The sequence below is a fragment of the Phascolarctos cinereus genome, unplaced genomic scaffold, assembly GCF_003287225.1.
Source record: "Phascolarctos cinereus isolate Bilbo 61053 unplaced genomic scaffold, phaCin_HiC Scaffold_5;HRSCAF=322, whole genome shotgun sequence".
Taxonomy (NCBI): Eukaryota; Metazoa; Chordata; class Mammalia; order Diprotodontia; family Phascolarctidae; genus Phascolarctos; species Phascolarctos cinereus.
Window position 1 is genome coordinate 436,116,365 of NW_027555958.1, and position 27,836 is coordinate 436,144,200.

The 27,836-nt window shown below is 36.1% G+C and overlaps 1 protein-coding gene across 1 annotated transcript in view; it reads right to left on the minus strand.

Annotated features, from left to right (window-relative positions):
• Positions 1-27,836, minus strand: part of SYDE2 (synapse defective Rho GTPase homolog 2) — a 98,103-nt gene that overhangs the window by 9,704 nt on the left and 60,563 nt on the right. The window contains 2 exon segments of the mRNA XM_020988734.2: positions 2,378-2,609; positions 14,825-15,006. Of these exon segments, the coding sequence (XP_020844393.1) occupies positions 2,378-2,609; positions 14,825-15,006 (414 nt within the window).

Consider the following 27,836-nt stretch of genomic DNA (forward strand, 5'->3'; position numbering starts at 1 on the left):
ACTCTCTCTATGATACTGTCATGGATTTAATCTAATCAACAGAGACTTCTTCAGCACTTTTCCTGTGAAGAGCACTGTGCTAAGCCACCAGGATGTATGAAATTTAAATAAGAAACAGTCCTTGCTTTTACTGAATTAACCATCTTGAAGGGGAATATAACACAAAATCAGTGCATCACAGAAGTGCAAAGTGAAATATAAAGTCTGAGAAAAGAAAGATTATCATCCTCACCTTAGAGGAGAGGGTAAAGGAGGGCTGCTGACAGCTGATCTGGGCTCTAAAGGATAGGATTTCAAAGGGGGTGGAGGGCAGAGAGGGAAGGAAAGCATTACAACAATAAAGAACAGACAATGTGGGACTTGATGAAAAGTGCTTCCAATCTGAAGTCCAGAGACCAGGCTTGAATCCTGGCTCTGCCATCTCATGACTGTACAATCTTGGGAAAAAAATCTCTCAATACAATTTTTTGGGCCTCAGTGTTGTTATTTGTAAAATAAAAAGACTAAACAAGATGGCCTCCAAGGTTTCTTTCATAGAAACCATGATCCTATGACACTTCAGTCAGTCAACAAGCATTTAACAAAATACTTACCATGGCGCCAGGCACAAACACTGGGCTACAGACTGAGAATGCAAAGAAAAGTAAAGATGCAGGCCCTGACCTCAAGGAGCTCACAGCCTCAGGGCAGGAGAGACAACATGTAAATAACTAAGTGCATACAAGATGTACAAAGACTAGATGCAAGGTGATCTCAGAGAGAAGGCACTCTCAGGGGTGAAGGAGGAGAGAAACAAGCCAAGAAACAGATGAGATGGGAGATGAATTCTGAAGGCAGCCAGGGAAGCCAGGAGGCAGAAGCGTGTAGGGACGGAGAATGCCAGCGATGGGGTCAGTGAGTGAAAAAGCATAGAATAAAACGAGTGTCATGTGATCAAAGAGTCCGAGGAGAGGAGTACAGTATAAGAAGGCTGGGAAGGGGCCATTGTGAAGGGCTTTAAACACACAGAGCATTTTATAAGTGATCCTGGAGAATACTGAGCAAGAGGGGCAGCGAGGTTAGACTTGAGTAACTTAGTGGGAGATGGAGTAGAGTGGGGAAACACTTCGGGCAGAACCCAACCAGAAGTCCACAGGCTTAGTCCAAATGGGAGGGAAGAAAGCCTGCCCCCAGGGTGGGTGGGGCTGTGAGTGGAGATGGAGGTCGCTAAGATTGTAAGCCTCAGTGACAGGAAGGAAGGTGGTGCCCTCAACAATAATAAAGAAATTAAGAAGAGGACAGGATTTAGGGGAAAGAACAATGAGTTTTATTTTGGATATGCAAAGTTTGAGATCAGCTAGCCTGACATCCAGTTTGTGATGTCTGAAAGGCAGTTAATGATATGGAACTACAGCTGAAGAAGGTGATTAGGACTGGATACACAGATTTTGGAATCATCTGTAGAAAGATGGTAAGTGAAACCATGGGAGCGGAAGAGGTTATCAAACTAAGTGGTTTATACACTGAGAATAAAAATGACCCCGTAAAAAGCCCTGGACAACACCCACAGTTACTGGGAATGACCTGGATAAAGATCTAACACTTGATTTCTTCTAATCTCTATTCTCATTCTCTTTTATTCTCCTAATTTGCCCTCATTTGCCTTGATTCCCCGCAAGTGCTTTGTGTAAATTTGCATTAGAAAGTTTGGGATTTCTAAACACAAAAGTTCTTTCAAGTTTAAATTGTGCATCTATTAAGATCTGTAAGAATAACTCAGTCTAAAGCAATTTAATTCAAAATTTAAACAATAAATTCCACTTTAAAAGGTTAAAAAATGGTGACTACAAAAACAGTTGATAAAAAATTTCTATTAATAAACAGTGATTCACTTTACCAACTCAAAATGTATTTTTAAAATTTTTCATTTTATTTTTAAGTCCTATATCAAGGATTTCTCTGCACTTTAACACATCCTGCCTGACAACCCATACATCAATTCTTCAAAAGTAAGTGACAGGGGTTGAATTCAAACTCAGATTCTCTAACTCTCCTATTATATCCTATTACATCCTCACTGGACTTTCCAACTCAGCAAAAACCTTTAAGAAGTCAGTATCGTCTCCACACCACAAGAAGGCATTGAATGAAACATAATGAGCCAGCCCAGCTGAATAAACAGCCTGTTTTTGCATCCTGCATTAACATTTGTGTCCCAATCAAATCTCAATTAGCAGGTATTGACTGAGGGCCTCTGTGCAAAGCACACTGAGGAATACCACAGAATCATAGAATTTGGGAGCTGGAAAGACCAGAGAGATTTAAAAATAAAACTGGCATATTTTACAGTTCAGTAACTTCTCACCATGTTATTAAGAATTTTCAATAAACATATTACCTGGCCACAGCTGGAGTAAGTAATGAAGAACCTCGATGTGTTTTTTGAAATCCAGAGCACTTGCAAGTTCTTTGGAATCAGTAAAGACTCTGTGGTTATGAGGCGAAGTCTCTTGCCTCTGACTCAGCAGTACAGGCCCAAAACACACTGCTAAATTCTGACAGGTCATCTTATTTACTTCATGATAAGAAGCCACTAATTTCAGATGATCCAACAGCATCTTCAAGGTTGCCTAAAATGAAAAGTTAAACTTCATGTAACATATTTGTTTACTTGAAAATCAAAAGTAACAATTTTTAACAATGCAATTATACAGAAACAATCTATAAGAAATGGAAATAAAGTAGATGTTCATTGATTGGAGTAAGACCAAACAAATTGTGGTATATCAACATAAAAGAATATTCTATAATAATGATGCCTATAATAAATGAACATAAAGAATTTTGACAATCAGGGGAAGATGTATATGAACCGAGGCAGAATTAAGTGAGCAGAGCCAAGAAAACAATAAATATAACAATGTAAATGGTAAAAACAAACAAAAAACTCCAAACTGAACGCTGTGTAATTATCATTACCAAGCTTAGCCCCAAACAAAATGAGAAAATACACCTCCCTCCCTTCTCTGAAGGGGTGAGAACACTGCGTGGCTGTCAGATGTTGGGGAGATGCTTGTTAGTTTTGCTGAGGTCTTTGCTCCCCCTCTTCCTTTTTTATTCTTTGCCACAAGGAGGGTTGAAGGAGGAACATGTTTGGAAAAAGAGTCAGTAATAAAAGCCAATGGTTTCCATGATCAATATACAGAAATATACAAGGTACAGGTAACAAAAAAAGATTAACTAGATATTCTAACATAAGCAAATTTGACCTTGCAGGTATTACCAAGCCTCGGGGGAATGAGGCTCACAGCTGGAAATGGTTCTAAAAGATTCTAAAAAGTTCTAAAAGAGTATATTTTACTCAATAGGGCCAGAATGAAAAGAGTGGAAAAGCATCATCTATTAAGAAACTAATGTGAGACAGGCAGCTAGGTGGCGCAATGGATAGAGCACTGGCCCTGAAGTCAGGAGGATCTGAGTTCAAATCCGACCTCAGACCAAACACTTGACACTTACTAGTTGTGTGACTCTGGGCAAGCCACTTAACCCCAATTGCCTAAAAATAAAAAAAAATTAATTTTAAAAGAAGAAACTAATGTGAGGAAATCTGGAATGGGGAAGGAGGCAGAAGCATGGTGGAAAGCATTTGGGTGATAATCAAAAAAAGAAACATAAGTATTATTGTCATAAGAATACGACACATGTATATAGTACCTACACAAAGAAAGGAAACGGACATCTCATCAGGATACCAAGGCCTAGCCAACAGCATCCAACTCAAACGGAAGTGGGAGCAGGCACAAATTGACATTTTTTAAATGTAATGTTATCTGTTTTACTGTATTTTTTTTTATTTTGCTAAATATTTTTCAATTACATTTAAATCTGGTTTGAGCTGTACCTGGGAATGTTGTAGCAGCAGGCAGCCTCTGTACTGACACCTTGGCTCTTGCTGATGTTGCTTGTGGACAGGCTAAGACCGTTAATTATATTAAGCCCTGGACCAATAAGATGTGAGATCACATAAGAGATTTGTGCAACTATCCACAGTGGAAAAAGCCAATGGATGAAGAGTGCCTACTGTTCAGACTCTATCAGAGATGTGTGGTCCAGCAGTACTTAAACTTTGACTTGACACTATGTATGGACAATGAGCCAGACCCAGAACTGAAGAGGAAGAGAGCAAGACAGACAGACAGCCTTTGACACAAGAGGCAGTGCTTTGAACTGAGCCCAAACTTCTCTTGGATATGGAGGCCCGACTTTTTAGCAACTATATTCTTCTGGTGAAGATAAACAGCAAACTATATCAGCATCTTGACAAACTGAAGCTCAGGGGCACCCAAAGCTGTGGTATCAAACTCAGACAGAAATGGATCCCTGAGGGTCATATACTGACTTAGAAAAACACAAATTAACAGTATTTACGTTGTGCATTATTTTAATTATTTTACTAAACATTTTTCAATTACATTTCAAGCTGATTCAAGCAGAGTTTGGAGCACCAAATTTAATGACCTCTCACTCAAAAAGCACTAAAGAAATAATTGGGCACAGCTAGGTGGCATAGTAGATAGAGCACCGGCCCTGGAGTCAGGAGGACCTGAGTTCAAATCCAGCCTCAGACCAAACACTTGACACTTATTAGCTGAGTGACCCTGAGCAAGTCACTTAACCCCAACTGCCTAAAAATAAATAAATAAATAAATAAAAATAAAATAATAGGTGTGAATAGGTTGTAACACATTACAAACAAACAATAAAGTAGTATAAAGGATGTCCTTGGAGAGCCATATGTTCTGAAAGTGGTTCCAGTCATGAGACACCCAATGGACATCCGTGTGCTCTCCATAGTGATATCTATGCAATGTCAAGAGATCAAAAGGAAAGCTCCCAGCACATCAGGTCAACTGCCTATAAAGCCTTTATAAGAGGCGATGAATGAGAGTTACACAGGATGAGAAGCCTCTACCAGCTGTGAATGAATGTGCCCTCATCAACATGATACCCATTTAGAAAATAAAATTGCTTTCAATTCAAGTATTTCTTGTATGTGTATTAGATATGGGACACTATGATAAATTCTGGAGATACTAACACAAAGATAAAATTCCTCTTAGTAATAGCTAGCTTTTTTCTATTATCTCATTTCATCCTCACAATAAGCCTGTGATGGAGGTGCTGTCATTATCCTCATAGGCAGCAAGGTGGTCCAGTCAATAGAGCACTGCAATTGCACTGAGGAACACTCGAGTTTCCGTCTGGCCTCAGACACTAGATGTGTGACCAAAGACAACTCGCTTCTCCCTGTGTCAGTTTTCTCATCTATACGGGAAAATGATAGTATGTGGTTGTGAGGATAAAAAAGTCATAACATTTGAAAAGTATTCTGCAAACCTTAAAGCACTATAGAAATGTTAGCTATTATTATCATTGTTATTATTATTCTTACTTTACAGATGAGTAAACTGGCTCTTAGACAAGGTTAAATGACTTTTCCAAGGTGATATCATTAGTAAGTGCCTCAGTCAAGATTCAGACTCAGGTCTTCCTAACTTCAGATCCAGCATTCTATCCTCTATCAACTAGCCACCTCAAAGAATTTAAATCTAGCAGGGAGGAACAACATACACTCATATCAATATAATACAAGGTAGAAAGTAATGGGAGACAAGGTTAGAGAGGGTAAGATAAATTACTCTAGGGAAATTTGAGCAAGTAGAAGGTAAACAGGAATGGGGAAGCCTTCACTGATGAACTGGCATCTGATCTTTTCTTGAAAGAAGAGAAAAATCCTGATAAGTGTAAATAAATTACATTCTTAGAATGAAGGATGGCTTGTGCAAATGCACAAAGACAAAAGAATGAATGCTAAATTCATGGAATAGCTAGTGAATTATTTTGTTTGAAATGTAGAATGTATAAAAGGTTTTTGATGAGGGGAGTAATATGGTCAGACCTGTGCACTGGGAATATTTTGTTGGCAATAGATTGGAGAAGGAAGAGATTGGTGGCAAAGAGACCAATTATGTATAAGGTTATTATATTGATCCAGGCAACCAAATTTATTACTCTCAAAATCTTTCCTAACTTTCTGACTTAACCCAAACTGATATACGCACAATTAGTCATTAGTTCAATAACTACTGACAATGCTATTAAATGGCAAACATTATCAAAGTTTGCTATATAATAATTACAGAGGGTTAGCATTTATCTTAAATTCTTCATAAGGCTTTTACTAGAGTAAAAGCCAATTAAAAAAAAATCTCTGCATGGATGAAGGAGGCGAGAAGGATATACTGTTAGAGGCAGCTGGTGGCATAATGGATAGAGCCCTGATCCTACAGTCAGGAAGACTTGAGGTCACATCTGCCTCAGAAAGTGAGGAGGTGTATGACCCTGGGCAACTCATCTAACTTTCGATTGCCTCAGCTTCCTCCTTGCAAAATGTGGATAACTAAAAGCACTAACCTCCTAGAGCTGCTGTGAGAATCAAATGAGATAAAACTTGTAAAAAGAGCTTAGCACAATGTCTGGCACATAGCGAGCATTATGTAACTGCTTGTTCCCGTCCTCTTCCTGATTGGGAAATGAAATAACAACAAAAGTTATCAATAAGAACATAAAAAGGGGGAAAACTGAATAACCTAACAGGAAAAATAAACTATGAATTACCACATAAATATTTTAATCATGTAGTCATAAAAACAATATTTAATTTGCCAACTGACATTAAAGTTGTTTTCTGAATAAATGAATGAATAAAAAGAAATTTAAAATGCCACTGTAACTAAGGGAAATAATTCAAATCTTAATTTTACAACAGACTTGAAAAAGTGTACTTTTTCAAAGAAAAAACTACTTTCTGAAAAAATAATTTCTGTGTAATGATTTTAAGGCATCTTAGTCTTACATCAAAAGTTTTTAAATACTTACACTATAAAACTTCTTTCTGATAATACCAGTGTTCCTTTCAAAATACTTTAAAAGTCATAATTGTTGATCAGCAATTAAATTTTATCTGTGTTCTACTTTGCTAAACAGTAACTTATAATCAACAAAGGTTATGTATTTTCAATATCACCAAACTAGATGTAAAGTAAATGATACCTAAAGATTAGAACAGAATATTGACTATGGAGCTAGAATACTAGATTTCAAAAGTGAAAAGGAGCAGAGTGATTACCTAGTCACAACATTCAAAATTGGAAGGGACCTTACAGCTCTATCTTCTGGTCTAACCTATATTCAGAAAAGAACACCCTTCCACAAACACATAAGGTACCACTCTAAGTTTGTTTTAAATCTGCAATAATGTGGAAACCATAACCTTCCAAAGCATCCCATTCTACTCTGGTACAAGCTCTAGAATTCAAGACCTTCCACAACCCATCTCTCACACACTCCTTCAGTTTTATTTCATAGTATTGCCTGATATACTCGTCAGTCCAAGCAAACTATTCTCCATATGTAATATTCCATTGCCCACCTCTAAATAGATGGTCCACTATGTCTAGAATGCACCCTGGGCTCAACTCCATCTCTTGGAAACCCTAATTTCATTGAAGGCACAGCAGAGACAAAAGGTCAACTAGAATCTCAAGGGAAATAAAAAACTACAAATGAAGGAGACGCCTGATCTTAAAGGTAACAGACCTTAAACTACATTATAAAGCAATAGTCTTTTTTTTTTTGCATGAGGCAATGGTGGTTAAGTGACTTGCCTAGGGTCACACAGCTATTAAGTGTCAAGGGTCTGAGGCCGGATTTGAAGTCAGGTCTTAATGACTCCAAGGCTGGAGCTCTATCCACTGCATCACCTAGCTGACCCTATTAGTCTTTAAAAAAAAAAATTAGTGCTTTTTTTTAAAGTAGATCAGTAGAGAAGACCTGATAACCAAGAAAGACAAGAAATTGAAAAGAGTAGCCCAGTATCTGACAAACCTAAGAATAAATTACTGAAGGAAAACGACTCTTTTTTTTTTTAAAAGAACAATTATACAGTCTTGGTATCATATTTTTGATAAATTGTTTTTCTCTGTCACAAGGGATAGTTCAATCTGTAACTGTGGAAAATAATAGAAAGAGAAAAGGGATGACAGTTTCAAAATATATTTTTTAAAAATTCAGCTCTCCTAATTTAAGGGCCAATAAGAGTAATAATAGGGGGCAGCTAGGTGGTGCAGTGGATGGAGCACTGGCCCTGGATTCAGGAGGACCTGAGTTCAAATCCGGCCTCAGACACATAACACTTACTAGCTGTGTGACCCTGGGCGAGTCGCTTAACCCCACTGCCTAGCAAAAAAGAAAATTTTTTTTAAAAAGAGTAATAATAAAACACTTGGAAGAGTGTGAGAAATAAATTGTTACTTCTTGGACTAGAACCCAAGTTCCCTCATTTGAAAATGGACATTCCCAGGGCAAGGAATGGGTATAGGAGAGTTTTTCAAAGGGGGACCAAAGAAGAGTAAGATCAGAGGAACCAGCAGATTTACTCCTGCTTGACATAGAGGAGAAGGGGCTGTTGTCCTTCTGATCTCTCGCCTTACCTGGAAAGACAAAGAAGGAGTGGGCTGCTGGGTGTGGGAAGGGGATAGAGCAGAAAATCAGATTTCACCAGTGGAAAGAGGATGTTCTAGAGTTTCACAAAGTATTCTTCTGGAAATTAAGGGAACCTCCCAGAAATTTCTGTCCTGGGAGAAATGTGGAGTAGTAGATACAGTGTTAAGCTTAAAATCATAAAGACCTGGATGCAAATTCTGCCTCAGACATTTACAAGCTGTATGACCCTGGGCAAGTCACTTCACCTCTCTGAGCCTCAGTTTCCTCATCTGTAAAATGGGGAGATTAGACTAGCTGGTCCCTTCCAGCTATAAATCCATGACTCCATAAGAGTGGCTAGGGAAGAGATGGGGAAAAGCACTTCTATAGTGCCTACAATGTGTCAGGCACTTTACTAAGCACTTTTTACAAACACAATCTCATCTAATTCTCACGACAACCCATGTGAAGTAGGTGCTGTTATTATCTCTATTTTAGAGTTGAGGAAACTGAGGCAGAGGCTAAGTGACTTGCCCATGCTGACAAAGCTCTTATGTATTTGAGGCTGTATTTGAACTCAGATCTTCCTTGCTCCAAGACCAGCATGCTGTGTGCTATGGTGCCACCTAGAGGTCTGGCTACTTCTAGACATCCTCTTCTCTGGGCAGATACTATATTTCTCAGGGCCACAGAGAAGGAATTTAAGTACCTAGAACCCCTGAAGCATAATAGGAAGGGAAGGAGCAGTGGACAGAACAGAGGTCAAGAGAGATGATAAAAAAGGAAATATCAACTGTGGGTGAGTGGGAAAGTCTGGATATAAAATGGATACAGAATTACTTCTACTGAATTATCTTTTTAAAGAATTAATATTTCTGGGAATGGTTAAATTCAGAAGGTCCTTCAAACAAAAAGATAAGGAAGAGATCCGTAACTGCACTAATGCCTGAGATGTACTATAAAAACAACAATGCTTTCATCTTCCACAAACTTCACCTTATGTATGGGTCTTAGAAAAAATAATGAATATTTATGTGGAAAGTCAATCAATGGGATATTACATTCTAGAGTATCCTAAAAGGGGGGAAAATAAGTAAGGAAATAAATGAACATTTCTTAAGAAGGGGTACCATAAATAACCACAAACTAAGAGAGTGAATATTGGGGGCAGAGGGGAAAGGCAGTATTTTGGATTTTATTCTTATCTGGGCTGGAAATAAGAAGGGTTATAAAAGACTTAGTGATGGTTTAAAGGAGAAAAACACCAGAATTTTATAAACGAAAACACAGATTTAATTAGGATATTAAATGCAAATGATAAGCTCTTCAATAACCAAGAGAACAGCAAAATGGTTAAAAATACAGAACCCAACAATGTGTTAATACAAGAAATATGGTTTAAATATAAAGAGAAAATAGAATGAAAATGAGGAGCTTGACGAAAATGTATCATGCTTTAGGCAATTCCAAAAAGCAGGAGTTGAAAACTTGATTGCAGATAAGGCAACACAAAAACTGATACTGTCAAGAGACAGAAACAGGGAAGCTACATTATTCTTAAAAGCAGCACAGACAAGGAAACAATGTAATTCTTAAACATGCATAATAACCACCAAAAAGCACAAAAATGAACTACATAAAAGACCAACTAAAATGAAAAAAGAAAAAGAAAAGACCACAATTATTATAGGTGTCTTTAATATTCTACTTTCAGAGCAGGAAAATCTAAAAATAAGATAAACAAGAAGATTATTTATCTGAAAAGACTATTAGAAACATTACATTCAAAAGGCTTATGGTTATTTCTGAATACAAATACAACATACATACATATATGTGCGTATGTATACATATATATATACATATATATATATACATATATTTCATAAAAAGTCATCATATACCTATACAAAAACTGGTTATATACGCTGACATAAAGCAATCATGAAGAAACTCAAAAAAAGTAAAAATAATAAATCCATTTAAAAAACCACAATGTAGTAAAATCTGTAATCAATGAAGGTATCATAAGTAAAAGATGTAGACCTAGTAAGTAATGAGATCCTAAATAAAGATTAGGTCAAACAACAAATTATAGAAACAAAAACAATTTTAAGGACCACATACACAGGATCAACGATTTTGAGTTGAAAGAAACCTTAAAGGTAATCTTATAGATAAAGAAACTGAACCCAGAAAAGTGACATAACTTTCACATGTTTACACAAACGTTTAAATGGCAAAGCTAAAACATGAACCCAGGTCCCTAAGTTCAAATCGATTATCCCTTCCACTGCATAATAATGAATCCAAAGAGAATGATAGCAGGGAAATTAAAAAAAAAATCAAAACTTGTGGGATTCAACTAATACAATCATCAGAAGAAAATATTTCATTCTAAATATATACATACACATATATTTAAAAGAGTACATAAATTACTTTAAAAGGACACATACAATACCTAGAGAAGTGTTAGGAGAAAAACAAAATACAGCTTCCTCAAAGGCGGGGTATTTAATTTCTGGCTGTTTCCCCAACACCCTGGGCCAGTGCTTTACACAGACTAGGTGCCTAATAAAAATCTGTTGAACTTTTATTTTAAAAATATTTTTAAAAATTATAAAATAGAAAAAGGAATAATAACACAACATTTTAAAAACTAAAAAACTCAACAAGTTTATAACTGCAAAAGCATCAAAGAAGAAAGTTTAAAATCAAAGAATAGACAAAATTGAAAATAAGAGCTGAGAAATTAAACAAAGAGACTAATATGATTTAAAAGGAGAAATAAAAATAAAATTGGACAAACAAAAAGAAGCAAGGTGAGTTTGAAACAAAGAGAAGGAAAAAATTATCTAAAACTCATAAATGTGTATATGTACATGTCAGTAAAATTAAGGATTTATATAAAATACTCAAATTAATAAAACAGAAAAGGAACTCATGAAGAATTTGATTTCTGAAAAACTGCCTAGCTCAGCTGGATTTACAGATGAATTCTATAAAATGTTTAAAGAACGATTAACACAGAATCTATAAAAACTATTATAAAAATAAAGAAAGGCGGCTCTGTACCAAATTCCTTTCATAAAACAAATATGGTTCTGATACTAGACTTCAGGAGAGATAAAGCAAAGAGAAATATAAAAATATTTCAATAATACTCATGATATAAAAGTTTATGTTTTGTTTTGTTTGGGTTTTGTTTTTTTTTTTTTTGGCTAGGCAATGGGGTTAAGTGACTTGTCCAGGGTCACACAGTAAGTGTTATGTGTCTGAGGCCAGATTTGAACTCAGGTCCTCCTGAATCCAGGCCCAGTGCTTTATCCACTGCACCACCTAGCTGCCCCCATGATATAAAATTTTAGAGACATATTATAAATGTTTGCTCTACACTGGAGAAATGAGGGTAATTCAACATTAGAAAAGCATTCAGCATAACTAATTAATTAATTAACTGATCGCTTAATTAATTAATTAATTAATTGGTCTTGTAAGTGCCAGTGAAGGAGCACTGCAGTTCAAGCTAGGCAGAAGTCAAGTTCAAGTGCCACCTCTAGCAATTCTGGCTGTTTAACCACCAGCAAGTTGCTTAACCGCCTGAGCTTCAATTTCTTCATCTATAAAATGAGGCAATATCTGCAGTAACTGACCCAGGTAGTTGCTGAGGGAACCAAGACGGTTTATAAAATACTTTGTAAACCTTAATGTTTTTTAAAAGTTACTTTTGTCAAAGTGACAAATGACTGCATTAATAGAGGCAGAAAAGTCTAAAAATAGTCCTTAAAATCATCAAAGACATTTAAAATCAAGAGTTGGCATTACTAGAAATGGAGGAAAACTGGAAGCTTTCCCAATTACTTTGTGGATAAAGCAAACAGGCTTTACTTGAAATAGTACTATACATGCTACCTATAGCAATAAGAAATAAAAAAGAAATTAAGAGACTAGACATCAGCAAAAAGAAGGTGAAATTATCCCTATCTAAAGGTCATGAGAGAGTACTTAAAATACTCTAAAGATAAATGAGGAAATTGAGATATTTAACAAGTTCAATATACAGCAGGCCACACAATAAATCTACAAATATAAACAAGAATTCTTTATAACATAAGCAAAATCAAGGAGGAAATGCTAGAAAAAACAAATTACATTCAAAATAAATACAAAAGGCAGAAAATGTGAGTCAGACCATGAAAACAAACTCAAGATTTGCATAAATACAACTATAAAACATTCATCACAGAAATAAAGACCTAAATGAATTGAGAGATATCCGAAGTTCATGCTTCAGCTACATGATTGTAATACAAATTGTGATACTACTTAAGTTAATCTACAGATTTTAGATTTAGCATTATACCCATCAAATGACCACAGAGTCATGTTGTACCTTCTAGAACTAGACAAAATAATAACAAATTCATTGAGAGGAAAAAAAGGACAAGAATTTCTCAGGAAATAATTTTTTTTAAGTGAATGAAAGAGGCCTACCATACACAGAATTCAGCTTATTTTACAAAGCAGTTGCCATCAAAACTCTTTGGTATTGAAAACTAGAGAGAAGAAGATGGGCTCAGTAAAACAAACTAAGTAACAGCTAGAAGCTGTTACAATGTAGCCTAGTGTTTGATAAGCATAAAACACAAACTACTCATGCAAAGTAGGAATTCCCATTCAACAACAATGATTGAGAAAAATCAGAAAGCAATCTGGTTGGATTAGACTAGCATTTTACATAGCTATATTAACATAAACTCCAAACGGATAAGCAATCTAAATATAAAAGGTCAAGTCAGAAATCAAGAGGAGAATAAGAGGCAATATCATTCATAAATAAAGTTGGGGGAGAATTTATAACCAGACAATGGATAGAGTTTACAAAAGACAACACAGATCATTTCCATAATATATAAAATGCAAAGCAATAAGTGAAGATAGAATAAGAAGAAAAGCTATAGATTTGAAGAAAATTGTTTTTGCATCAAGTATCACCTAATGACTTAAGGAAATAGGAAACCTGCAGTCTATACCTAGGTCTAACGAACAAAGAAGAACTGGTTGCTGGGGTAAAAATGACAAGAAGCTAGCAAACTGGGGAGCAGTGAACATTTCACCTTAGAAATTCTGACAGAAAAAGAAAGTTGGCAAAACTAGATAGATGTGAAGGGTTCAAAGAAAAACTAAATAAAGTCCCATGGACTAGAAGCATACAGGGCAAGTCAGTCCAGGAATAATAAAAAGTTCTCAGGACGGCAACTTTGAAGAAACAATTCCACTGAAGAGGATAAAAAAAAAGTTGTCTAGAAATATGAGGGCAAAGAATAACGAGAGCAAAATACCACATAAATTATCAGATGCAGTAATTCTCTTGGTTGCTTTTGCATAATTATTTTTCTTTGTTACACAGGGATGCTTCAATTCCAAAGAAGATATAGTCAGAAATAACTGTGATGATAAAAAGAAGTATCAGAACCTATTACACATAGTTATATGCTAACAAAATCGAGAACACCAAAGAATTAGAGGAATACCCTAAAAAATATAAAATACTAAAACTAACAGAAGACAGAGATCACAAATGATTCCATCTCAGAAAAGGAACAACTATTTGAAAAGAAGTACCAAAGAAAAATCCTTATCCTGATGGATTCATGGGAGAATTCTATTAAACTTTTAAAATAATTAAAACCAATTACACACAAATTGTCCACAAAGATTGACAAAGAAAACACCCTGCCAGATTTCTCTCATGAAAACAGATATATTCCTAATACATAAACGAGGGAAGGATAAAGTGCAGAAGAACTATGAATCAACATAATTAACGAGTATCAATTCGAAAATGTTGAATAAAACCCTGTCAAACAGATTATAGCTATTCATCAAAGAAATCATGACCAAAATCCAGCATTAGGAAAACAATCAATATAATTAATCATGTGGAAAACAGAAACATTCAAAACCACATGGCTATCTCAATTTCTTTCTTTAGATCTCAATGGTACCTCTACACATTGATGGCTTATGAAGCCTACTGTCAATAATACTTTATCTGGTTCTGAGGGAAGCTCCTGGAATAAGTGGAGGCTCACGTGCAGAAGCAGATCAACTTGCAAAAGTGGCCTTAGCATACATAAAATGGAATTTACTACGGCGTTAAAACAGAATAAAAGGGATTTCTGTTAGGCCTACCAGTTCCATGAAAGCTCAGAATGGAGACTAGCACTTGCAGTTCTAGCACCGATTGTTGTGCACTGCCACTGTCATCAGCCTAATCACCAGTGATGCTGCTTACCTTTTCAATGTCAGGCAAACAATCCAGAAGTTCGACAGTGTGCTTAGAGTCGCCTGGGTCATTCTCACAACCATTTCCAGTCATTTTCAAAGGATTTTTGGCCATGGCATCTAACACTGCCTCATAGAGCTGCTTGGTTATCAAAGGAGAAGGGAGTTCTCTTAAATAATCCTTAAGGACACCTTTGCCAAAAACAAAACAAAATGAAACAAATACAAGATAACTTACAGTTAAGAAGCTGAAGAAATGCAAGAACAAAAAACAAAGTAACCTCACTTAACCATTTTGGCTTTAAAAGTATGATAAATTGATAGATACATTTATATAATTTTACATACATCTATCAGATTGGTTTCCCAAAGGAGGCTCCCTCTTGATGCTTCTAAATTATACTTTTTCTTACATAAAAAACATCTTATAAATCAATTGGCCAAAAACTAAAGTGAATAAATAAACAGCACATCGATGTTAAACTCAATATTAACTTTTTTAAAAACCATATCTATGATTTCTTGGGTATAGGGAACTCCTAAACAAGAAATTCCCTCTACCATTTTCTAGTCTTGGAACTTTACCTGAGGCACTGAGACGACAGGGAGCTTATCCAGGGTCACAGAGTCAGAACCTATCAAAGACAGGGCTTTTAATCTAGGTCTTCTGGATTTCAAGGCTGGCTCTCTATCCATTATCCCACACTGTCTCTTGTTAATTAACAACAGAATCACAAGCCTAGCAAAGCCCAGCAATCTAAATCTCCTTTATAACTGTAAATGGCATCCTGGGACAAATTACCTTTAGTGTGTGTTGTGCATAAGAGTGAGATTTTGATTAGCATTCAAAATTTCAAGATTTGCCTAATTTCTAAAACTAACTATCCCAGATGCCCAAGTTTCCAAATGCTCTGGAAAAAAAAATACACAAACACACATATAACAAACACACACAAATATATATGTGTATGTATGTATACTTCTGATACAGCACAAATAGAAGGCATAGGTGAGGACTCAAAACCACTTTCATCATCATAGAAACAAATGTAGTAATGCAGCACAAGTAGCTAGCTAAGGAATAACATGTTAATGCTTGAAGAGGATGGCAATAGGAGGAGATGGAGGAACATTTTGTTAGTAATTTGAAACAAGCAGTCAGATGGAGACTGTGATATGACCACAGGGTTAAATAAAAGACTTAGATTTCCAAAAAAGTCACAACATTATGTAATCATTGCAGCTAACACTGAAATTAGCTAGCTAAATGATCAGCACCATTTGGAGTTTGAGCTTTTACATTAAGTTATGGGAAAGTGCCCAGCTCATGAATTTTAATGGAATTCTTAAAAGGATAAAAAAGGGAGAAAAAAAATTTAAGTTATGGAATGAAGTTCTATTAAAACAAAAAAAATATGTAGGGGAAAAAAACACATTTTAATATACTGCTCAGTGATCACACTATGGGTTTGCTCATTGTTACAAAAAGCACTTGTAACTCCAGATGTCAGATTGCTTTCTAGGCAACTAGAAATGTGGGACTTGAACTTTTATAAACCCATTTTAGTGTAGTCGTATTTGCCATCAGCATTATATTCACAGTGGGCTTTCTAATTATAGGACTGATCATAACAACCTGATTATATCATGATGGAACAAAATTCTAGTGCCTTGCAAGCTGGCAAAGACAGTCAGTACATGGTCCCCAATAAGAAGAGGAGAATCATTAGGCTCTCAATTTAGCTCTTACTCCACAATAACCACATCTCTGAAGAAATTTTCTCTCACTGACTATCAGAATGTTCTATAGGAAATAAGTTCTGAAATGAATGAAATGAAAAAGCTTGGCTAATTACATATAATGAGGTCCCCTAATTTTATGATAATTTCATATAACTTCAATTTGTATAAAATCTATCTTGTTTCTTCAATACAAAAATAATCTCATTCAAATTAAACTATCTCCCTGCTATTATTTTCATTGCCATCCTCTAATAGCTGTTTATTTGTTGATATCCAAACAATGCCAAGAAAACAAAGACCCTGAGAACATTGTGGGTGGGTGGATGGGTCTCCTATATTAGGACATGGACAAGAATCACACAAAATGGACAGGCATGGATAAAGCTGCCATCTCTATTACTGGAGGGAGTACCTGTATTGATTACATAGTTCTACTGCAGAACCAGCAAAATAACTAAAGTACTTAGGAAACAATTCTATTTGACTCGAGAAAAATGTGGCAATTTAATTATATAACTGAAATACACAAGAAGCAAATGTACACTTATCAAATTTAAGTGTTTTAGTACAGTTGCCTACAGTGACGTCTCAAAGGGCCTTTTCCTTGGCATTTGGCAAAGTACTTCATATTATGCTTGGAAACAAAACAAAGAAGTGAACAGAAAGCCGGTACAGTCAGGTGGATTTGGACTTGCCCCCTTTAAGACTTTGTTCATACGGAGCAGTTATGTATTGCAATAGGCAGGAAAATGTACTTTGTGTAAAGATTTAAAGCAACTATTAAAGGATATAAGATACTGCTTCTGTTATAATGAACCTTTGGTGAAGAAACAGTTTTCAAATGTGATTTGAGCAGAGCTGTATAGAAAATTCACTGGCATAAATATAAAGACTTAAATCACTTTGTGAAAGACTTAGAATACTGCCTCATTTGTGTGTCAACAGTTTGATTTAAAAGAGCAGGGAAAGAATTTTTATTGAAACTAGAAAAATATGAGTAAAAGAAACAGTTTCAAGGATTGAAAATAAGAATTGGACAGTGTTAAGAACCTAAAAGTTCCAGAACATTACAGTCCCTAGGCTCATTTTCAAATAATAAAAAACTAACATTTATATAGAATTTAATATATGCCAGACACCATGCTAAGCAGTTACATTATTTCATTTGACCCTCACAACAACCCTGGGAGACAGGTACTATTATTATTTTACAGATGGGGAAACTGAAGTAAAGTAGAGGTTAAGTGACTTGCCTAAGGTCACACAGCTAGTGAAAGTCTAAGGCTGATTTGAATCGAGGTCTTCTGCCCCCAGACTCAGTACTCTATCCACTGTGCCACAAGCTTAAAAAAGATAAAAGTTACAAAACCAGAACTCATGACTATTCAGAGAATTAGGTCTGATTAAATAAAGTCTGTTGATTTCTTAAGGAGAAATATGATAATGTTTTAAGCTTTTTAAGTACAAAGTGAGTCAGTAAGAGTTAGAAGGCTCTGATTCAAGCTACTTCAGTGTTTAGGAGGTAAACAGACCAAACCAGACAGAAGAAAAAAGAAACAGGCAGGGCCCCAAACGGCTTGCGAGAGCTGTGGGAACAGATCAGCAATAGGAGCCATCAGCTGACAAGAAGGCAGCAGCTACTAATTTCACTGGCTGAATAATGACAGTCGTTCCTGCTATTATCCTTTGGCACTAACCAGAGCTATCTTGTGCTGAAGCCTCCCAGTCTCTGCGGCTCTCTTCCACCCCTCTAGTTTGTATGAGGAAAAGCAGAAAGATGAAAGACAAGTGCTACAGCTGCTTTACTGTCTAAGAACTGGCAAAGCTCTTGTGCCCTAACCAGAAAGCCAAACCAAGCAGTCTGCTGTGAACGTTGGTCTGACTGGACAACAAAGCACCCTGCCGAGCATCTAGCTGGCTAGTCTGGCCTGTACAGCCCCAAAGATTGCCAGCTTGATGAGCTCTACAGCTCTCTGGCTGAAAGCCAATTCTTATTCAAGTTAAGAGGTAACACTTTCTAAATGTCTTTTAAGAGGTGACTCTAAGTTGAAAGAATCTGTAGAGGAAGACATGGTATTAGCACAGAGCATCTTCCTGAATGGACACAAGGCTAGGAACAGAGGTTTCCCAAGCATGGGGATTTTCCTCCCTCATGACCATCCCTCACAAGGTGCTTTTAGTGTGTGCCCACTCTCCTCCAATGATTCTGAGTTCCTTGGTGGGACAGCATGACCCACGTATGCACTTGCTTTAATATGTAAGTACCTGCATTATTATTTCTGGTTGTACTGAAGATCTGAATGTGTCATTGTGAGTGGCTGTTTGTGTAACTATAAATACACTTTGTGGGATCTCAACAGCTAAAGTAGTGAACAGGGGAGGAGTATCCCCCTTCCAAAGAGTTACCCCAAAGATCCTGAAAGAATTTGAGTATAACTGTGTGGTAATGGTCTTTCTCTGGGAACCCAGATTTGCCAATGTAGGAGCAAGCTGGAGTAGGCGAACCAGTCCATAAAGTAAGCTGTCCACAAGGTCAGGTAAGAGGTTCTAAGGGGCTGATGTGAGAACACTTGTATTTACATACGGAACAACTAGCTCCAGAAAGTGTTAATTATTGGATCAATGTCGATCTAGAGTAAAACCTATAGTGAAATACCATGGAACTCTTCTTGGCTCTGTTCTATTCAACATTTTAAGAATGAGGTAGATGAAGTTAAACTGGCATGCTACTTAAATTTTCAGATAGTATGGCATTGGGACAGATAACTAATATACCAAATGGAAGAATCATAATACAAACATCTTAACAGGCTAAAAAAACAGGCTGGACCTATAAAAATTAAAAATAAAATTTTTAAAAAATGAAATTTAATAAAAATAAAGGGAAACTTGAGGGTAGCACCAAGATGGCAGATTAGAGATAGCAACCCAGCTGAAATTTCTCAATATTCCCCTCCAAACAACTTTAAAATAATGCCTCCAATCACATTTTGGAGTGAAGAGCCAACAAAAGGCCAGGATGAGCCATTTTTCTGGCCTAAGAAAGCTTAGGGGGTCTCTGGGACACTGGGGCAGTGGCCTATCTGGAGCATACATGCAGCCACAGCAGCCGAAGGAGCAGCAGCAACACATTTGGAAGCTTTCAGCCCAGAGAAGGTAAGGGGTCAGACCACTGGTCAGAAAGACATTACAAGAGACTCCCTACTGGCACCAGGTCTATGTCATGACGGTGAAGGTCTGTTGCGAGTGCACTCACAGGGCTACGTCAGCAGTTTTGGGAGCTCTCAGGCCAGAGATGAAGAGGGGGTTGGACAACTGGTCAGGCAAAGAGATTACAGGTAACCCTGTGGTTAGCACTGGGTACAGCTGGCACTACTGGCAACGTTAGCACCCACAGATATTTCCAGGTGGCAGGTCTAGGACAGAGATGAGCACCAGCAGTTGCGGGTGCAGCAGCAGTGGAACAAGGAACCTGGTCACAATGCCAGGACCATGAGGTGTGCTAACACTTGCAGCTGCAGGGCAGCAGGGGCCTTTCCTGAATAAAAACTAGTGTGCGGACCAGGAGAACAAAAGACTGAAAAAATGAAAGATGCGAAATATTTCACAGGAAAAACAAGTGACATAGAAAATACATTGAGGAGAGATTATTTAAGAATCACTGGACTACCTGAAACTCATGAACAGAGACAAAACAAAACAAAAAAAGGCCTAGATATCACATATTTCAAGAAATTATAAAACTCCCCAGATGTCTTAGAACCAGAGAGCAAAGTAGAAATTGAAAGAATGCACTGATCACCTCTTGAAAGAAATCCAAACATGAAAACTCCTGAGAATATTATAGTATACTGCAAGGAGCCAGAAAGAAATAATTCAAATAATTCAACTAGAATCACACAAAAGTTAGCAGCTACCACTATAAATGAAAGAAGGGCTTAGAATATGATATACCAGAAGGCAAGGAACTATTATAACCAAGAATAACAGAAAAGAGTAGGAAACCAATAGTGATGTAAAATTTTTCAATGAAATACTACCAAGGAGATTACAACAATATATCACAAAGATTATACACTATGGTCAGGCTGGATTTATACCGGGAATGCAGGGCTGGTTCAATATTAGCAAAATAAGCATAACTGACAATATCTGCAATAAAAAAATTAAGATTACTTCAAAAGATGCAGAAAAAGCTTCTGTCAAAATATAACACACATTCCTCTTATTAAACACACACACACACACACACACACACACACACACACACACACACACACACACACCCACACCAGAAAGCAGAGTAATGGATAGAGCATTCCTAAAAATAAATACCTATCTAAAACCAGGAACAAGCATTTTCTGTAATGGCAATAAGCTAAAAGCCTTTCCAATAAGATTAAGGGTGAAGCAAGGATGTCTATTATCACCATCATTATTCCTGATTGTATTAGAAATGCTAGCTAGAGCAATAAGACAAGAACAAAAAAGTAAAACAATAAACACAGGCACTGAGGAAACAAAACTTTCTTCTTTTGCAGATGATATGATGGTTTACTTAGAAAACCCTAGAGAGACAACTAAAAAAGTAATTAAAACAATTAACAACTTTAGCAAAGTTGCATGATATAAAATAAAACCATACAAACCATCAGTATTTCTGCATATTACCAACAAAAGTCAGCAGGAAGAGAAAGAGAAATTCCATTTAAAATAATTATACAGAGTTTAAAATACTTGGGAGTCTGCCTGGCAAACTATAGGAACACAATTACAAAACACTTGTCCCAAATAAAAACAGATCTAAATAACTGAAGAAATATGCATTGCTCATGGGTAGGCTGAATCAATATAAGAAAAAATAATACCACCTAAATTAACTTGTTGTTCAGTGCCAAACCAATCAAATTGCCAATTACTTTATAGAACTAGAAAAAAATAATAACAAAATTCATCTGGAGGAACAAAAGGTCAATATAATTAAGAGAATCAATGAAAAAAATGGGAAGCATGGAGGATTAGCAGTACCAGATCTCAAACTATACTACAAAGCTGTAATTGTCAAAATAGCATGGTATTGGGTAAGAAATAGAAGATTAATAAATGGAAAAGATTAGGTACATGATATATAAAAGCAAATGAGAAGAGTAACTCAGTGTTTAATAAACCCTGAAGATCCCACCTATTAGAGAGAAAATTCATTATTTGACAAAAACTATTGGGAAACCTGGAAAGTAATCTAGCAGAAACCTAAGCAGAGAGCAACATTTCACATTATATACCAAGATAAGCTCAAATTGGATGTAACATTAAGACATAAAGGGTGATATCATAAACAAATTAATGGAGCATGGAAGAAATTATCTGTCAGATCCAAAGACAGGAGAAAAGTTCTTGACCAAATAAGAAATAGAGAGGTTCATGGGAACTAAAACGGATAATTTGATTACATAGAGTTAAAAAGCCTTTCTACAAGCAAAAAAAAAAATCCAGCTTAAATTAGAAGAAAATCAGGAAACTGGGAAAAAAATCTTTACATTAAGTTTCTCTGATAAAAGTCTCATTTCTAAAATATATAAGGAACTGAGTCAAATCTACAAGAAAAAAAGCCATACCCCAAATGACAAATGGTCAAAAAATATGAAAAGCGATACTCTAAATCACTAATAATTAGAGAAATGCAAATTAAAACAACTCTAAGGTACCACCTCACATACATCAAATAAGATGACAAAAAAAGAAAATGAAAAATGCTGAAGGAGATGTGGGAAGTAAGTGCACTAATGTTGGAGCCATGAACTAGTCCAACCATACTGGAAAGCAGTTTGGAATTAGCTTTGATCCAACAATATCACCACAAGGTCTATACCCCAAAGAGATCAAAGAAAGAGGGAAAGAGGGAAGGGTATATATGTACAAAAATATTTGTAGCAGCTCTTTTGGTGGTGGCAAAGAACAGAAATCTGAGGGAATGCTCATCAATCAGAGAAGAGCTGAACAAGTTATGCTATAGGAATACAATGGAATACTATCGTTCTATAAGAAATGATAAAAGGGGTGGTTTCAGAAAAACTTAGGCAAACTTGTATGAACTCATAAAGAGTGAAGTAAGCAGAACCAGGAGAACAATTTACACAATAACAGCAATATTATAAAGATAATCAACTGAACGGCTCAGCAACTCTGATCAATACAATGACCAACCACAATTCTAAGGACTCATGATGAAATATGCTAGCCACCTACAGATAGAGAACTGATGGACTCAAAGAGCAGCTGAAGTATATTTTCTTCTATTTCTTTCTTTTTCTTGCCTTTTTTTTTCTTTGATGAGAGGGAAACATGGCTGATGTGGAAATCTGTTTTACATGTCTATACATATTTGTAATGGGTTCTATTTTTCTTGTCTTCTCAATGAGTTGGGGGAGGGGAGAGAATATGGAACTGAAAATAGAATAAAATTGAATTTAAAAAATTTTTAAAACCTACCTTACTTATCTTAGGTATCAATCAACTCTCTGTTTACCATTTTTGTTCTGTTATTTCCAGTATAAACATTACTCTCCTTTGCAGAGAAGACAGAAACAAAGAAGAAATGAGCAGCTCTGCCTTTTCTGTTGCACTCCAAGCAAAAGTCTTATCTTTTTTTTTTTGGTCCATTTTGTACCAAAAGAGCTAAACAGACAAATACCCTTTTCTGTTGACCTGAGTTTCCCATACCAGCCTCAGCTTCCTCTGAGCTATAGCATTTCTCATTGTTTTACATGACTTAGCAACCCTCTTATATGCACCTTTTGTCATCTGGCCTTGCTTCCATCTTCTACACTTTTCTTTTTAATCTGATTGTCTCTTCAGGCAAATCTCATTTTCCCTTCCTAACAGAACTGTTTTCCTGTGTTTCTTCACAATTTCATTCTAGAGCATTTCTCAGCTCTCCTAGGTTTGACCTCCCTTGAAGCATTTTGCTCAGTTGGGTTCTATCTTTCCTCTGAACTCTCTGAAATCTGCTCATCAAACATCAAGGGTACATGTCAGAATATACTGAGACTTCCTATTCTCTACCCCAAGAAGAAGAAGGTCATCCTTCCAGATTTTGTACCATTTCCCCTGCAGCAACCAGCTTGTTCCTGTCAATAAGATCAGTTTCTATACCTTTTGAAAGATGTAATCATCACTAAAGTAAGTCAAGACTTTCTTTAGGGTTATTTCTCAAGGAAAGGCCTTTTCAATGTCTACATATTATGCCTTCTCTTACACTGAAACATCTTGCAATGCAGAAGTGACCAAAAAAAATAGTTCAAAAATAAAGAGAATACTAATGTTAATCCTAAAGCAGTCAGAAGTAAGACATTTAAGTTATTAGAATATTATGGACTAGATTGTCTTTCTGCAAAAAGAGAATTCCAGAAAGAGAAGAAATCATAAAAGATAAAACTGACAGTACTGACTACAGAAAATAAAAGTGATTTTGCATGAATCAAGTCAATGAAGGTAGAGTTAGAAGATAAATGGCTGAATAGGGAAAATGTGCATCTAATATCACCAGTAAAAGTCTAGTATCCAAAATATATAAGGAATTGGAAAATATATAATACCAAGAGCCTTTTCTCAATAGATAACTGGTTAAATTATATGAGCAGTTTTCAAAAGAATTGCAAAGTATATATGAAAACATACAATGGTTTCCAAATTTCGAACAGTTCAAGGCATGCAAATTAAAACAGCTCTTCAGTTTCATTGTATACTGTGCAAATTGGCCATGATGACAAAAAATGAGAACAATCCATGTTAAAGGAACTATGGAAAGACAGAAACACTAATATACTGTTGGTAGAGCTGTGAAGGTCTCAAATTTAGATATCAACTTGGAATTATGAAATAAAAATAACTAAACTGACCAATGATCCTCTTACTAGGAATATATAACAAGAAAGTCAAAGAAAGAAACAAAGATATAACATACAGTTGGGCAGCACAAGCAGTGAAGATGGTGAAGGCTGAATGATTCAGAAAGCAATGAGAGTCCTACAGAAGAGACAGTGAATTACTTCTTGCATCTCATGGAGAGAAGTGGAAGGCTATGACACAACAGCATAGACGCTATTAGATGAATGCTGTTGCTTAACAGCTTTTCTTTGTCACAAGAGAGGGTTCAATTAGGGGTGATGAGGTTAAAATAACATGACTGCTGCTCTCCAGATATGGCTGAGGGGGAAAGGTTAGAAGCAGGATTGGGAGTCTGGAAGACAGCTCTATGCCCAGGGCTCTTGGGTTTGAGTGTACTGGGATGTCTCTACCAGGATGTGAAGGAAAAAAGTGGACTTGTTGATGGCAATGGTTTAAATTTGATTGGTACATGCCACCTCATGTCTCTCCTTCAGGGTGACTTGCTGATTCACTTCTATGGGGAACATCTGGCTAATACTTACAATTTTAAACATAACTTTTCAGATGTCTTAGTGTTCAACTACTGAAGTAGAACATATAAAAACACTCGTTCATCTTTCAACTCAATTAAAAATTACATAAGCTAAGTCATACTTGTAAAAGATCTCATTTAAATCATGAGACTACTATTCTCATCATTAAATTTCTAATTTTAGCCTGTCTGTCTTTGATAAATAGCAACATTCAGCAAAAACAGAAGACAACCAAGTTCCAATCAGGAAGTGGAAATAACATTTTCTGTATCTGCCAACTAAAGACACTATTAATCCCCCAGGGCAAAATAAAAAATACCATCCATTTTCTTTTTTGACAAAGCAAGACTTGTTAGTTCTTACAAAACTCAATATGATTAGCTGTAAGCCTTACCCTATAATGCAATTATGAAATTAAATTTGGACTTAAAAGGTTTTTAATACGGTATTCTTTCAATACTTCAAAAGATCGACTACACTGGCATGGGTGTAGTCCCCCTCCACCAACACAGATCACAATTTCTATTTCAGTAATAATAATGAATGTGGTACTTTAAAGTCTAAGGAATAGTTTCTGTACAACTCTGTGTGGATGCCGTGGAAAGAGTACTGTACTTGGAGTCATGAGACGGGGATTCAAATCCTTGCTCCAAAGTTTACTAGGCGTGGAGCAGGATGGGGAGGGAAGGGAGGAGTACCTTCTCACATCTCTTCTTGTTCTTCAATAATTTTGTAACATTCAAGTTCAATTGTGTTGGAATTACTGTTTTTTCCATTTATGTTGTTGTAGTCATTGTGTATGGTGTCTTCCTGGCTCTACTTTACTTCACTTCGCTTCCATTTATGTAAATCTTTCCATGCTTCTCTGAATTCATTATGCTCACTGTTTCTTACAGCAAAGTATCCCATGACATTCATGTACCACAATGTGTTTGTTTAATCATTGATTTATTGCTTGCTTTACACATCAGTGCTTGGTTAAATGGTTACATAGGCAGTATATTATTGTTTCACATGGAATAAACTGTGGCTAAGAGAAGAGTTAAATGACTTGCCCAAGGTCAAACATCTATAGTAAGTGTGAGAGACGAAATATAAACCCAGGTCTTCATGACTCCATTCTTTCCACTATATCATGCTGCTTTGTGGTAACTATATCATAAGGTTGTTGTGAAGAAAGCACTTGTGACTAATACACTGAACAAAATTAAAAGAAATGAATATTCATTTATACAGAGACCAAGGGAGGATGGACCATGATAATCAACAAAAACATTTATTGTGCAAAGCAACACGTGAAGTCTAACAGATAAACAAATATAAAACATGGTTTCCACCATCTAGGAGTTTATATTCTAGTCAAAGAAATAAAACACATAAGTATGTGTGTGTTCCAATGCTCCAGTCTATTTGATTTCATTAATGTGGGTAGTTTTTCTAACAATGTAGATGATGACCTACTCAGACATGACTCTTCTCTGTAAGCCTTCATGCTGTTCAGGAAACTCATCAGTGAAGGTCCAACGTACCTACAAAGGGACTTCATCAAGTTCTCTTGACATTGTAACAATATATAGGTTTTGGTGTTATAGTTGTACTTCATTCTCCTTATATGGCTGGCCCATCTCTTTTTCTGTGCTTTTGTCTTACACTTCTCTAATGATATCCGTCACACAACTTCTTCATAATTCCTTATGTGCAATGTGTTAACAGTCTACTCAAGTCCACCATGTGCTTCTCTGGTGCCCTTTGGAAGATCCTCTTTGGAGAGCAGTCTTCCATGACTCAAAATCATGTAACATCATTGGAAGACTATTGGTATTAATGATAATAATGGCCTTTGTTTCACGCAGAAGTTTGGCATCATTTAAAGAACTGCAATTCACCAAAGGTAACCCAGCTTGTTTTTCATTTCTTAGCTCAAATCACTGCATACCCATGTGCAGTGATTGTCCAACACAGACTGACAATCCAACTGTAACTCATAGTCTAGACAATAGATTATGAAAACAGTCCAAGAAAAAATATCCTAGCAACAGTCTGACAAGATATAGAGTAGAATTATTCAGATATATCTTCTAAGTCCACCTATTCTAAACATCATAGTGGGCAGCAGCATATAAGTGCATCTTAGATACATTCTTTTGTGCCACTTTCACATGTTGTTGGGATATAATAACTCTATGGTAAGAAAAGGACAGAATTATCTTTTTTCATGACTACAAAAGAAAGACTTAAAGTTCTTTAAAGATTAAAAGTCTGCCAGCCTGTCAAGAATTTAAGTATAGGTAGAATTCTCTCTAAGATACAAGAACATATGGCCATGAAGAAGTCTTTCAAGTTCACTGAATCCTTTAAACCACATATCTGAGATGATATCAGGAATTGGCTATGTATATGACTTCTGGGAGTTCAGTTGTTGGTTTTGCTACATCAGGTAAATTATTCTAACCAACCAAGATCATGGGACTATACTTACCCCTTCACTTGACATCTTGGTTCAATGGTGTACAAAAACAAAACAAAACAAAAAAATCAAAACCAAAAGCCCAACAATCTGTCAAAGAATGAAAAAAATTTGAGATTAAGAGAGTAAGGCAATACCATACTCCAAAAAGTATTTTGTATAACAGGGCTATTTCTATTTCCCAATGAATGACTTAGTGTTTTGCCAAACTGGTCATTCCAAATTCACAACAAATAACCAATTATAACAAATTGTTACAGAGATTTTGGTCCAATAATCGTCTCTGTAATGAAAGTATCAGATGCTGTGCTATTTTCTTTAACTTGATGAGGGCTCTTTAGAGAGGCAGCATGGACCATGGAAAGAGCACTACATTTGGAGTCAGAGGACTT